This window comes from Gossypium arboreum, chromosome 8 (genome assembly GCF_025698485.1).
Source record: "Gossypium arboreum isolate Shixiya-1 chromosome 8, ASM2569848v2, whole genome shotgun sequence".
NCBI lineage: Eukaryota > Viridiplantae > Streptophyta > Magnoliopsida > Malvales > Malvaceae > Gossypium > Gossypium arboreum.
The window spans coordinates 127,772,088-127,785,324 of NC_069077.1; the positions used below are offsets into that span (position 1 = coordinate 127,772,088).

At 35.0% G+C, this 13,237-nt stretch overlaps 3 protein-coding genes, 1 long non-coding RNA gene and 1 other non-coding gene across 6 annotated transcripts; 4 read left to right on the forward strand and 1 right to left on the reverse strand.

Moving 5' to 3' along the window:
- Window positions 1-708: 708 nt before the first annotated feature.
- LOC128279499 (uncharacterized) lies at window positions 709-3,132 on the forward strand. Its single transcript, XR_008269697.1, has 2 exons — window positions 709-1,002; window positions 2,223-3,132. It is a non-coding gene; the product is annotated as an uncharacterized LOC128279499 (long non-coding RNA).
- On the forward strand, window positions 718-936 carry LOC128279891 (small nucleolar RNA U3). Its single transcript, XR_008270083.1, has one exon. It is a non-coding gene; the product is annotated as a small nucleolar RNA U3 (small nucleolar RNA).
- A 590-nt stretch (window positions 3,133-3,722) lies between the features above and the next one.
- Window positions 3,723-7,127, forward strand: LOC108453246 (sugar transporter ERD6-like 7). The gene is made up of 19 exons (XM_017751246.2): window positions 3,723-3,918; window positions 4,007-4,216; window positions 4,302-4,364; window positions 4,436-4,525; window positions 4,604-4,663; window positions 4,786-4,851; window positions 4,929-4,994; window positions 5,085-5,160; window positions 5,283-5,347; window positions 5,431-5,523; window positions 5,628-5,708; window positions 5,796-5,880; window positions 5,957-6,000; window positions 6,079-6,141; window positions 6,229-6,288; window positions 6,380-6,433; window positions 6,520-6,579; window positions 6,650-6,764; window positions 6,888-7,127. Exons 2-19 carry the CDS (start codon window positions 4,031-4,033, stop codon window positions 7,001-7,003), a joined length of 1,443 nt encoding a protein of 480 aa, XP_017606735.1. The 5' UTR covers window positions 3,723-3,918; window positions 4,007-4,030; the 3' UTR covers window positions 7,004-7,127.
- Window positions 7,128-7,804: 677 nt separating this feature from the next.
- Window positions 7,805-9,409, forward strand: LOC108453247 (protein RESISTANCE TO PHYTOPHTHORA 1, chloroplastic). The gene is made up of 4 exons (XM_017751247.2): window positions 7,805-8,318; window positions 8,415-8,625; window positions 8,756-8,925; window positions 9,030-9,409. Exons 1-4 carry the CDS (start codon window positions 8,046-8,048, stop codon window positions 9,054-9,056), a joined length of 681 nt encoding a protein of 226 aa, XP_017606736.1. The 5' UTR covers window positions 7,805-8,045; the 3' UTR covers window positions 9,057-9,409.
- A 273-nt stretch (window positions 9,410-9,682) lies between these two features.
- LOC108453245 (transcription termination factor MTERF4, chloroplastic) lies at window positions 9,683-12,921 on the reverse strand. Of its 2 annotated transcripts, XR_001866522.2 has the most exons (3): window positions 12,581-12,921; window positions 10,457-12,134; window positions 9,683-9,997 (listed from the first exon to the last, which is right to left on the reverse strand). XR_001866522.2 is itself a non-coding variant. In XM_017751245.2 (2 exons), the coding sequence occupies exon 2, from the start codon at window positions 12,102-12,104 to the stop codon at window positions 10,530-10,532; it is 1,575 nt and encodes a 524-aa protein (XP_017606734.1). In that variant the 5' UTR covers window positions 12,105-12,134; window positions 12,581-12,918; the 3' UTR covers window positions 9,683-10,529. The 2 variants fall into 2 exon arrangements, 1 of the variants encoding a protein (XP_017606734.1); XM_017751245.2 differs by having other exon boundaries at window positions 9,683-12,134; window positions 12,581-12,918.
- Between the last annotated feature and the right edge of the window lie 316 nt (window positions 12,922-13,237).

Consider the following 13,237-nt stretch of genomic DNA (forward strand, 5'->3'; position numbering starts at 1 on the left):
CTATTTTACTTCCCTTCCCAATCCCCCATCCCACTCAAACCTTTTTACTTTCCCCCAAACCCTCAAATTTCTTTTCCTATTATTTTCTCTCCAAAACTTTTACTTCTAAAAAATTTTACTTTCCCCCAAACCCTCCAAACTTTTGTCTTTTTACTTTCTCTCCAAAACTTTTACTTGTCCAAACTCTAAATTTTCTTTTTCGAATTTTTGTCTACTATTTATATTATTAAATTGAATTTCATATTTTAAAAAGAGAATAATACATAAAACAAAGACTATAATTCTACCTTCCAATAACCAAACCACAGCAAATTACCATCATCATCGACTGTATTCACTTCCCATCAGTTGAGTGAAGGCCTACACATTGCTAACAACTACATCCTTGAAATTTATTTCTATTTGCTCCAAGTAAATTATTTTATTAGCTTAGTCGATAAACAAGCATTTTCTAAAGAGAAAACTATGAAGAAAGAATGAAACAGGCTAATGAACCATGAATAGACTCCAGTAACTCAAGTTAATGTAATAGCTGGGTAAACTATATTGTATTTAGGGCTGAATAGATATATCCAACTTTGTTGAATGGATAGCCGCGAGAAATTACGGAAGAGACAAAACACGGATTGGTTTTGTCAGAAGCTGATCAGTATCCCACATTGGAAAGGGAAGACAAAGTCCAGTGGTATTTAAAATAGAATCAAGGCTTGAATGGGCACGACCTTACTTGAACAGGCTCTGTTTTTTAGGCTCGTACCTTTGTGTCCTAAAGTTCGAAGGAGACAGAATTCCGAGTCTGGTTGATGAACCACGACTGTGTGATCTGAGCGTGATTACTGGTCTGGTGATACCCATTCTGGTTCCACTTCGACCGCAGAGGATCGTTCTCGGCGTGTCTTGTGCGGATAGGAAGGTCGCGCAGTTGTCAGACAGACTAACTAGCCTTTTTGCTTTCTCCGTTTGGGGGATTATTCCTGCCATTTTTCAAGCTTCAGTAGAAATGTAAGCAAAATCCTCAAATAATGTTACGATTTAAATCTGCATAACTTAACATCAACTGTTCCTTCTCCCTTTTGTCTTTTGTTCTATCAAAGACCTTTTAAAGCTTTTATTTGAAACAATCAAGGATTAGCACTGGAAAAAGCTCTTAACTCCTTCCACATATTCTGAAAAACATTCTATCAATCTAATTTATTCATGTCTTCTATTTCTGTCCACCAATATTTTCTAAATTTAATTTTTCAGAATTTGAAGTTGGGATTTTAAAAATAGAGTAAATTGATAGATTTATTAGATGTTTATTTAGCAGTGAATTTTGAAATTCTTAAACTATTTTTGAATTTAACAAATTCAATTTTTTTATATTTTTAAATATATATTATATTAAATTAAAATCAATTTATTCATAATATATGCATTTCACTTTTAGCATATATATTATAGATCAAATCCAAATATATTTTTATTCGTTATATGTGTTTTATACTAACCTTAAAATTCACACCACATACAAATAAAAATTTATGGGTATAGGCATAGGTGAATGGTAATGGGAGCAATAGGGTGCCAAGATTTTGAAAATCTCTACTTGGGTTATGTAAACCTAATTTATGTTTATATGTTTTATAAATTAAATTAATTACTTTTTTCCTTTAATTATAAGAAAATTTATTTTAGACTTTTATTTAATTTTTTAAGTTTTTTTTATTTTTCCATTAATGTTAAGGTAATTTGATAAAAAATAAATTTTATAACTAAAAATTAAAAAATTTAAATAGAAAGTTAAAATAATTTTTTAATAAAGTTTAAAGGCCGAACATCATTTCATAAATATCATAGTTTTATCTATAACTTAGTTCTATGAATTCTTCCTTAAAAAGAATTTATGAATTGTATTGTGGAGGACAAAATAACACATTGGAAAGGAAATGTTAAAAGAGTAGTATTTAGGCCAAAGCGAAGCACTTATAGGCTCCTACATTTGTGTTCTTAAGTTCAAAGGAGACAGGATTTCAAGTCTGGTTGATGAACCACGAATTTGGTGCGGTTATGCCTTGCTGGTTCACCTACACAGAAGAGGATCGTTCTCAGCTTATCTTGTCTGGTTGGGATGGTCACACAGTTGTCGGACAGACTATTCCTCTTGTTTTTTTTTTCATTCTTTTTAGAATTTTCACGCTTATTATTACAAAATCTGATATTGTTACTTCCCTAATTTGCAGTGTCCTGTGGAGCAAAACTTGGGGGATTATTCCATTACAGCCTCTGAGATTGTAGAAGGGCAATCAGCTAAGCGCCCTGCAACCTAAACTCTTCATTCTCCCTTTGTAGTTTGTTTTATTTTATCTTATTGATTTGTACTAAAAAAAAACTTTTATTTTCAAATAAAAATATTCTATGTATGCATCTACGTGTTCTGTTCATGTCATAATTTCTTTTCTTTTCTTTTTTTTAAATTCAGGACACAATATTTCCTTAAAGAAATTGGTCCGTGAGGCTTTGCAGCTTGCAAGATCTGTTTGTTGCTACTGAACACTCTTGTTTTTGTTTCTTGTGATATTTGTTAGTGGCTTCAAACAACTCTTGAAACAAATTGGTTTAATCTGCATTGCATTAAACAGAGTTAGTTGTCAGCGCTACCATGTGCTTATTTCCCTTTTTAATAATATGGGTACGTCTTTATGTGCATCCATGAAACAAAACACAATGCATGTGGAGAGAAACGGCTCAATTTGTCTTATTTTTAGTTCATGTTGTTGTTATTTTAAGAAAGTGCTTGTCGTCAAGCATGGTCCATTGATCTTGGACTTGGAACACAAGAGTTTTGATAGAAGGAAAGAAACCATTTCCCAACTGCTGTAACCCTAAGCTCCATTTATTAATTATATTGTGTTGTGTCTGATTCTTTGATAATAACGACCCATCTCCACTTTCTGCATATAGCAGGGACTGAAGGGGTAAGAGAATGTCATGAAGCAAGTGCCTTTTCCCTTCAACTTTTTCATCCTCAGTTCCAAGATAACAGCAGCCAATTTGTTGCCTAGATTTGAACCAAGAAAATGTACAAGACATAAGTTTGTTTGTAAAATGATTCTGCTTTTGTTAGAGGATAACAGCTATGTTGCCTGTAAATATCTTTATATCTTTCATACATATTTAGTCAAACCAGTGGCGGATGTTGGTGTTAAATTGGGGTTTATTAAAATTTTTAAAACTTTTAGATGGCTTAATAAGAATTTTAAAGAAAATTGAGGGTTTAACTAAAAAATTTCAAACAATTGAGGGGCTTAATAAGAATTTTCCCAACAAGATTTAAAACAATATTTAGAAATTACTTGATTTTTCATAAAATTAATTGTAACTTTTATAATATATGCAAATAAAATTAATTATAAATTTTATAAATTAAAAACCTAACATTTAGGATTTTTTTAATTAAATTTAATAAAACTTAACAAATTTCCATATGAAAGCAACTTGACACAATAAGAAGTATGTGAATAAAGCTACATTTCTTTATTTGCAAGAAAAACAATAATAATTTTATCATAATATATTAATAAAAATTATTTATTATTAAATATAATAAATTTAAACTTAAAAATATAAATAAAAGATCACTTATTTAGTTAAAGGATTAATAATATAATTTTATACTTATATAACATCATTTTACCCCAACCAGCTTTAATATTCCATCCGGTAAACCAAATTGTGTAATAAGGAATAATTATTCCAACGAAACAACTAGCAAACCACGTGAGCCACAAAGAAACAGAGTTCAAATTGTCTAATGGAGGATACTAAACAGAGTTGTTGCACTGCTTTCATTCATTTTGCATCATCCATTTATGTACCTTCTTCATACGTATAAGAAAGAAAAGGGACGTGGATTTTGCGAGCTTTCATTATAAAAAGGTACTGCCATGAGGGAACTTCCTCATCTTCTTCATCTTGAGGATATTGCTTCAACCTTATTCTCTTCTCCATTTGTATCAAAATCCAGGTTTCTAAGTTAGAGAAAGAGACAATGGCCATCGAAGACAATTGCAATGTGCATGGAGATGTAACCATACCTCTATTGGAAGAAGGGAAGAATATAGGTGATGAAGAAAATGGATACACTGATGAAAAGACAAGCGGCAAACCTAGTCTATGGATGGTTTACCTCAGCACATTTGTTGCGGTCTGCGGTTCCTTTGCCTTTGGATCCTGTGTAAGCCTCCCTCACCGCTCTCTACACCGGAAAACTAGCTTTGCTTGTAATGTTAGTTGTAATAAAATGTTGAAATCATTTTCAGGCAGGCTATTCCTCGCCGACTCAGACTGCCATCACGAAAGATCTTTCACTTAGTCTAGCAGAGGTATATATATGTATTGCAATCGCTAATAGAGGCAACTTAAAAACTGATTCATTTGATCTTTGAATCGGCAGTATTCAGTGTTTGGTTCTATACTGACTTTCGGTGCAATGATTGGTGCAATCACGAGTGGACTGATTGCTGATTTTATCGGTCGGAAAGGGGTAAGTTTTAGAAATTTTTTTGTTCTTTGGCATAGATTTTGTTGATGTGGTATCATGTTCATAGCTAAACATGTGCAGGCAATGAGAACAGCTACTGGCTTCTGTGTTGCAGGGTGGCTTGCTATTTTCTTTGCTAAGGTTGTACTTTCTGAAACTGCTTCACCCCCTGAATTTATCATTTGCTTAAGCTACGAATTAACCAATTATGCAGAAATACATTGATTACCTTTTTTCCGATTTCTCCGGTTAAAACAAAAAAGGGGGCTTTGTCTTTGGACATTGGAAGATTGGCAACAGGATATGGAATGGGAGTCTTTTCATATGTTGTGAGTTTCTGAAGCTCATCTACATTTCCCTCCTAAACCATTCTTCATTAAATGACCATGATTACTTTCTTGACAAGGTCCCCGTGTTTATAGCCGAAATCGCACCAAAGAATCTTCGAGGAGCGCTAACAACTGCAAACCAGGTAACATTATCTTAATACATCTTATCCATTGTCTGAATGTCCAATACAAATGGATGACAAAGATTGTCTGATTATTTCTTATTTCTATAGCTTATGATCTGCTGTGCCGTGTCGGTTGCATTCATAATAGGGACGGTTCTAACTTGGAGGACGTTAGCACTAACTGGTAAAACTGCTTTATCCATCTATTCGAACTACAGTGATACCAAACATTCTTCGGGAAAACCATGCGTGCGTGTTGGTAATGCTAGATGACACAAGTCGAACTCATACGTGGTGTTATTTCAGGACTCATTCCTTGTGCAATTCTGCTATTTGGACTATTTTTCATTCCAGAGTCTCCTAGGTGGCTGGTATGATAAGCACTGAAAAGAGGATGAAAATCCCATTTTTACCTTGAATTATAGTGAGTTAGTGACATTAAACGGCAATGCAGGCAAAGATAGGACATGAAAAAGAATTTGAAGCTGCACTACAAGATCTTCGTGGAAAGGGTGCTGATATATCGGAGGAGGCAGCCGAGATTCGGGTTCTTAATCTGAACTCTTATCATCTTAACTAACATTAAAAAAGAGTTGGAGCAATTATAGTGAAAATGTTTAAGAAAACAAACTTTATTTTCTCGCTTGACAGGACTACATAGAGACTCTCGAACGGCTCCCGAAAGCCAAGATGCTCGATTTGTTTCAACGAAGATACTTACGATCAGTCATTGTAACAATACCAACTTTAAACATTAGCCATCACAGGTTTTCAAAATTGTGTCTTAATCAATGTGTTATTTCATTGCTGTTTTATCAGATAGGAGTTGGTTTAATGGTGTTTCAACAATTCGGGGGAATCAATGGAATCTGCTTTTATCTGAGCAATATTTTCGAGTCAGCAGGTAATAAAATTATAGCTCTCAGTGCATCAAATAAAAGAGTCTTCTATCATCTAACATCGTAATTCAAATGTCTCAGGTGTTTCTCCGAGTATAGCGACGATAACATACGCTATTATTCAGGTTTCATCTCCACCTTTTCCTTGACATACAAATAATTTTTCCAACAAATTGATGTAACAAACAATCATATTTATCCAGGTTCCAATTACAGCACTTAACACAACTGTGATTGATAAAGCTGGTAGAAAGCCTCTATTACTGGTAAGCAAATATTTAGAACATTTCATAGTAACTCAAGTCCTTAAATTGCTGAGCCAAATCCTTTTCATGGATCAAAATTCATTACAGGTTTCTTCAACAGGATTGGTCCTTGCCTGTATACTATCTGGGACTTCATTCTATCTTAAGGTTAAAATTTTAACTATCTTCTAAACTATAATTTCCCCTTTGTCCTTGTCAATTTCTAATATAATAAATATTTATAATCGTTGCCAACCAGGACCATAATTTGGCACCAAGTTCAGTTCCCATTCTTGCCGTAACAGGCATATTGGTAAATGTCAAAAACTTTTATTGAACCATATATCCATTCAATTTGTTCAATGGCAGCGTATGGCTTACCGTTTTCTTCTTGATCAGATGTACATAGGATCTTTTTCAGCTGGAATGGGTGCAGTTCCTTGGGTTGTAATGTCTGAGGTAATAAAATCTACCCGAGTTAAGTATTTGTATATATTCATGTCCAACACATATCTGGATTGGGTCGCAGATATTTCCGATAAATATTAAAGGAATAGCAGGAAGCTTAGCAACACTTGTGAACTGGTTTGGTGCATGGGCAGTGTCATATACATTCAACTTCCTCATGAGTTGGAGCTCCTATGGTAAATAGAATAAAAAATTATCCCCCCCCCCTTTTATCTTTAAATTCCTTATAGTAAATGCAGTAATTGACTCAATCCAGAAAGATAATTGTGAATAATATCTGCAACTGGTGGCTTTTTCAGGTACCTTCATCATTTATGCTGCAATCAATGCAGTGGCTATAGTGTTTGTAATTACAGTGGTTCCTGAAACAAAGGGGAGAACCCTGGAACAAATTCAAGCAGCCATTAATGCATAGAGAAACAAGAAAATGCAGCAGGTATTTCATTCTTCAGTGGAGCACATTTCTGGATTCTTTTTCAAAGATCAAGCGAAAATGGATGTTACATTTGAGGCAAATAAAAGTTATAGCAGAATGAAAATGAGATTGAGCTATATTTTCTTTACCATAAGATGATTTTGCTAATAAGAAATAAATATGTTTCAGCAAAATCTAAAGCAACAAAGTCAAACAAATATGAGTCTGCTAACTTATGGAATACTAGAACTGCAGTCCAGCAAAATTAGATTGCTAACATACTAATTATAAATTCTTGCAATTATTATGTAATGTGTTGGGATAAAAAAAACTCAAAAGCAATTTAATCCCTCTCAATTCCAAAATAAACATTTAAGGACAATTTCTTACAAATTTTATATAATTTTAATTAGTATAATAATAAATTTAGCCCTTGAAGTTTACACATTTTGTTTATTAAAGCTAAATTTCTTTTATATATTCTTTTTGAATTTTTAGATTTTATAAGATTGTATTCATTTTTTCAAATAATTTTTCTAGATCAAATTGATAGAATATGTAAACATTGAAAGCTTAATTTGTTATTATATCAATTAAAATTATGTACAATAGATGGAAAACATTAATTGTTGTGATCAATTGTCACTCACCTTCAAAATTGAAAGAGATTAAGATGCTCTAATTTTCTTAGAGAGGGATCAATTTGCTCAATATTGAAATTGAGAGGGACTGGATAGGATTTTCACCAAAAGCTGAGGAATTGCTATTGATATGACGCTATTATGGTATAAGATAGTGTTGCGGGTTAAACAGGAAATGAACTAGGGTCGGTCCGGGTTTGGGTAGACCGAGAGGGAACTGGGTCGTTTAAAAGCTTGAGAATCGAACCGGTTTTAACGGCAAAGATCAGCCTCGTGTTCCTTATCTCTTTCCCTCCCAATCCCATGCTCTCATTTTATTTTTTATGTTTATTTTTGGGTTCCAACTTGAAGAATTTCTGGATTCCAATGAGAATACATTGAGAGGGTTTTGAACATTCAACATGTACTCGTTGATGTCAACGCCTCTCTGCAACTATGGCGTTTCAAAGCTCCCTTTACCACCTTCTTTCAACTTAAAACACAACTACCCCAAGTTTCTCAGTTGCAGAAAAGCCTTGCAAATACATGTTAATGCGACAAATGAAGTCGATGCTCAGACAGGAACAGTTGAGGAAGAACCCAAAGAAGAAAATTTAGAATCTGAACCCAGAAAAGAAAGCAAAAGCATCTCCAGTGCTACTTCCACTACACCCCTTGACAAGGACCTCAAAAAGGTTCAATTTTTTTTTTCTTTTAGATGCTTTATTGTCTGGTTTTTTGAAGTTTTGGACTGATTTTGAGGATGTTTTTTATTTGTGATATGACAACAGGTGGTTCAGAAAACTGCTGCAACCTTTGCACCAAGGGCTTCTACTGCTACTAAAAACCCTGCTGTGCCTGGAACTACCTTGTATACTGTTTTCGAAGTTCAAGGCTATGTCTCATTGCTGTTAGGTGGAGCTTTGTCTTTCAATCTCATATTTCCATCTAATGAACCTGATATTTGGAGATTGATGGGGATGTGGTCCATTTGGATGTTCAGTGAGTTAATACCTTATCTGGGTCTTGAACCTTTTATCAAACATTATTGCTGGTTCAAAAGTGTCAAATTGCAGTTATTGCATGTTCTACAAGCAACAGAGTTAACTTACTAATGCCTATTTCTTTGCAGCAATCCCTTCGCTTCGAGCTCGAGACTGTTCGAAGAACGAAAAAGAAGCTCTTAATTATCTTTTCCTCATCGTCCCTTTGCTCAATGTTATAATCCCTTTCTTTTGGAAGTCTTTTGCAGTTGTCTGGTCTGCAGACATCGTAGCCTTCTTTGCCATGTATGCCTGGAAGGTACTTACTTTACCCTTTCATCATCTCCTTTATTTACTGCTATCATTGTTGTTTCTTTCTCTGAGCATTTTGCTTATTGAATACATATTTGTTGCTTCCTTCAGCTTGGATGGCTACAGAAAATAGAGTAGGAACTACGTGCACTGTGACCTTTGGATCAACGGTGCTATTATACTCATGATGGATGTGAGACACTGCAGCAACTCGCAACCAGGATGAAGATTATATACATGATTAATGAGGCAAGACATGGATGAATATCACTTGAGAAATGTAATTACAAACCGATATCAATTAATCGATATTCTTGGAATCTAGTTGTTTCCCAGGATATATATGTGCACACTCAGAAGTCCTTTTGGAGAATCTAACGATTGAAGTTTCTGAATTTCCACACATGTTTTATCTGTCATGTAAATCGATGAATCCCTGAAATTATCATGGTGTATTTTTAGCTTGTATTTGAATAAACTTCATAGGAGAACATTATATGTCGTTTTAGGGCAGCTAGTTCTCTACTCAGCATCAAACAAATAGGGAGGACCTTTTACCATGAGCCAAAACTAATAGTCTGCAATGAGTTTCATGGACTCAATTATTAACCGGCCACTGGTTATCCCGAACCTACACCGAGGTATTAATGTTGGACAACTTGTTAAACCCAGTTAATTCATCGAATAAAGAATTACCTTTTACCAAGCATTCCTTGTAAAGGATTCATGAAAAGCATCAGAAGAAAAGGATGAAATGAACATCATTTCTGCTAAAAATGGTTTTAATATAATTTAAGCCAGTAGCTACAACTTGCAAGATGTTTCGTATTTGACTGCTGAAGTTGACCTCTAAAATACAAAAACCTTGATTTCCTTCTGTGGTAAAAATCACAACTCAAAATGAAAATAATTGGGAACATATTGGAGAATTGAAACATCATGCATTAAAACTATGGTGCCTACGTATAGCCTCTACTTATAGGTATCTAGATCTACTAAAAAATCAGATACAAAACTCTGATGCCCGGATGAGCGATGCATTACAGCAGACAGAACATCAGTCTCCAGTAAGGGTATGGCTGAAAAATGATGGTGGATTCTTGTAAGTGGTAGTAATGCACATATAAAGCTAATGATAAACTTAACACTCGGAATAAAAGGAACACATTATAAGAAAGATAGAAGGGGGAGGAGAAAATGCAACTATGGCAGTGATGCACACCATAATACAGCCAACACCTAGAGATATTATTTGCTGCAAAGGATTTAAGAGATTCAACCTTGATGATGAATTGGGGAAAGTCAGCAACAACGTTCTTAGACTAGCAGAATGTACACGAATGTTTATGTGATTAAATAAATGGTATGGAAATTGTCAAATTCTCCAAATACAAATACTGGGACCTACAGAAACCATTTCACATGTTATGTATGGCTACGTAAAATATGAGGCAACTTGATTAAGACGGTCTGTGATGTTCATTTAAGAATTGCAAAGATGGTTCATCAATGCGTTTCAACTTAACAGAAAAGTTTACCTTTCTATATTTGGATCGTGCTCCCCACATAAAATCATCTTATCTGAAAAAAGCCAAGCATTTTCTAATGGATTTATGCATACTCGTCGTCACTATCCTCCTCATAGTCAGAATCAGACTCGTCACTCCTCGGTTCCATCAGTGAATTCATGTCAAATGAAGGCATTGTCTCCATTTCCTCCATCTCAATTGTGTCATAGTTCAACCGCTCCTTAAACTTCTCATCAGAGCAGTTAAGAAGCCATGAAAGAGAACATTTAAAACCTTTCTTCGCTACAATCTTGTCTCTAGGCTTTATAGTAGATTCAAGACCATAAGTAAAGAATGCTGGGAAAGCAACCAAATCATCAAGAGGCCTCTGCATCTCCATTTGAAAGTAATCAAAGCTAAGTTTCATGATGTCAAGATTCAAAGCAAGGATCTGGGGACATTCCACAACCATGGACCTCACCTGTTGCAAGGAAAATCCACAACCCTTTAGGAAATCTGCATGTTTCACCATAGAAGTGTTGCTAAGGCTCACAATCTGAGGCATTTTCTCCACAACGGTCCCAAAATCCTCAGGTTCCAAATCAATAATTGATTGAATCAAACTCCTTTGACCAAGAAGCTTCGGCTTTAGATCAATTCCTATAATTTCAGGATATTGTGCTACTATAGATGGAAGAGATGCTTTTCTGACATTGAACTCTAGAAGGGATGCAAGATTTGGTTTGACCCTCTCCTCCAATCCAAACCCAAGGATGTGAGGTCGCTTCTCTATCAATCTAGCTATAGCTAACCTAGGAATACCCAAACCTTCAAGATACTCAACAAATGGCTTTATCACGCGGCCCACTCGCATCCCAAGAATCTCAGGGTATTTGGTTAAGACCCCTCCAACTTCCCTTCTTGACACTCCAATGCCGACTAAATAAGCCACTGATGTGCTCATTGTCCCCTCAAGCTTGAATCCCAGTACTTCTGGATATTTCTCAAGGACCCGAGGAATATCATTAGGCTTAATATCCAACCCTTGAAGATACTTTACAACTGGGGCAAGGTCAACCACAACACTTGCATGGAGAACTTGTGGATATCTTCTCAAAAACTCGGTGAAAGTGGATTTTCTAACACCCAATTTCCCCAAATAATCAAGCACGGGAATCATGTTCTTTTTCACACTACAACCGAGGACCAGTGGATAATTGTTGATGTCTTCAATAGTAAGCCCCAACTTATGAAGAAAATCAATCCGTTCCTGCATAACCTCAACCGTTACAGGAAGTTCTAACCCATCTAGCTCATCAGGAATAATACCAAGTACCCTCAAAAACTCATAAACCTTAGCGCGATTTGCTATCCTCTCTTTCTTCATGTTCGACAAACTAGGACGACTATACAAGGATGAGGGTTTGACTTGTTTCCGGCTCAAATGAACAGTATTTGACTTCGATGAAGATGAACACACAGATGTAGAAGCACCAGTTCTACCAGCAACACTGCAATGAAACCTAGTAACCGATCCAGAAGTCCTCTCATAGTTACTTGGGAATCTAAGGGTTGATGTCCATGTTAACTTGGTTTTATGGAAGGTAAGTGCGGGTAACTCAGAATGTACAAGCAGAAGACTTGGTTTTGTAATGCCAACACAGCTTCTGATCTTCATAATCTCACAGTTCTCAGGATATGAAATATTCTACAAAAAAACCGCAGACCAAATGAATTAAAGGTTGTAAGAAGCAATCATTTCCGGAAAAGGTCTTTTAGATGTTTAGAAGAAAATGACCTTATATAATGAGAACTCTAAAAAGGAAGCATTTTTACTAGAAAAAAATTAAACAAAATCTGTACTTTCAGAGCTAGAATAAGGTGATGCTCAGACGCTAAAACGCTAAAATGGCAATTAGGCGCATTTCAGTACCCAGACTCCAATATCAAAGATAAAGGTAAAGTAAACCCAAGAAGAAGAAGTAGAAGCTAAAGAAGATACTTTTCTCGAATTAAGGATTCTGAAAATTAGATAATCACCCAAATTTCACAATTCATTAATTCTCTTACTGCAATATCAATTTGTTTTCCCACTTTCAGTAAAGATCTTACTCCAATATCCGAAGAATTAACAAACAGTGAAACAAAAATTACCAGGAAAGGAAGAGTAACCGACTCAGAGCTTTAGAAGGAGACGAGAGTTGTCGGTCTCCGGTGGCCGAAGAAGGGAGGAACGGTGTGGCTGCAGCCAAAGTAAGGCCCTGGGTTGCGAACTTGGAAGCAAGGCAGGTGCTACTAGTAGATTTTTTCCTCTAACATTTATCTATTTGCCTTTATCTACGTTGTGGGTTTCTTTCTAAAATTTTTGGATTAGGCTTTTATTTCTCTGAAAATCTATTTTGGATTTATTGTAGGCCTTTTTGGTCTGATTACTTCAATCTGCATTGAACTGGGTTTTCATCGTGATTTTTAGGCTTTTTCACGTGAATACTATTAAAAAAAATTAATACCAAATCAGTATGTCAGTATGATTAAATATCAAAATAGTATATTTAGAGCGGTGCCTTTCTTATAGGCAGCACTATCATTTTTTTACTAAAATTTATTTTTTAATTTTTTTTAAATATTATTTTATTAGTGGTACCATTTACATAAGCGGCTAACTTGTAGAAAATTTTTGAATTTAGTATGCGCCCGTATACAAATATAAAATTAGTACAAGGAGATAGTGCCTATATGATAGGCGGCACCAGTGGTCTAATTTTTAGGGCCCTATTTAATGGTCCCAAAGTAAAGAAGAGAATGAGGGTT

Bases quoted from the DNA above. Each gene is read 5' to 3' on its own strand.
- LOC108453245 (XM_017751245.2), bottom strand. From the start codon at position 12,104: ATGAAGATCAGAAGCTGTGTTGGCATTACAAAACCAAGTCTTCTGCTT.
- LOC108453246 (XM_017751246.2), top strand. From the start codon at position 4,031: ATGGCCATCGAAGACAATTGCAATGTGCATGGAGATGTAACCATACCT. The intron at 5,524-5,627 runs GTTCTTAATCTG...CTCGCTTGACAG, and splicing joins AGGAGGCAGCCGAGATTCGG to GACTACATAGAGACTCTCGA. The intron at 6,001-6,078 runs GTTTCATCTCCA...ATATTTATCCAG, and splicing joins TAACATACGCTATTATTCAG to GTTCCAATTACAGCACTTAA.
- LOC108453247 (XM_017751247.2), top strand. From the start codon at position 8,046: ATGTACTCGTTGATGTCAACGCCTCTCTGCAACTATGGCGTTTCAAAG. The intron at 8,319-8,414 runs GTTCAATTTTTT...ATATGACAACAG, and splicing joins TTGACAAGGACCTCAAAAAG to GTGGTTCAGAAAACTGCTGC. The intron at 8,926-9,029 runs GTACTTACTTTA...TGCTTCCTTCAG, and splicing joins TTGCCATGTATGCCTGGAAG to CTTGGATGGCTACAGAAAAT.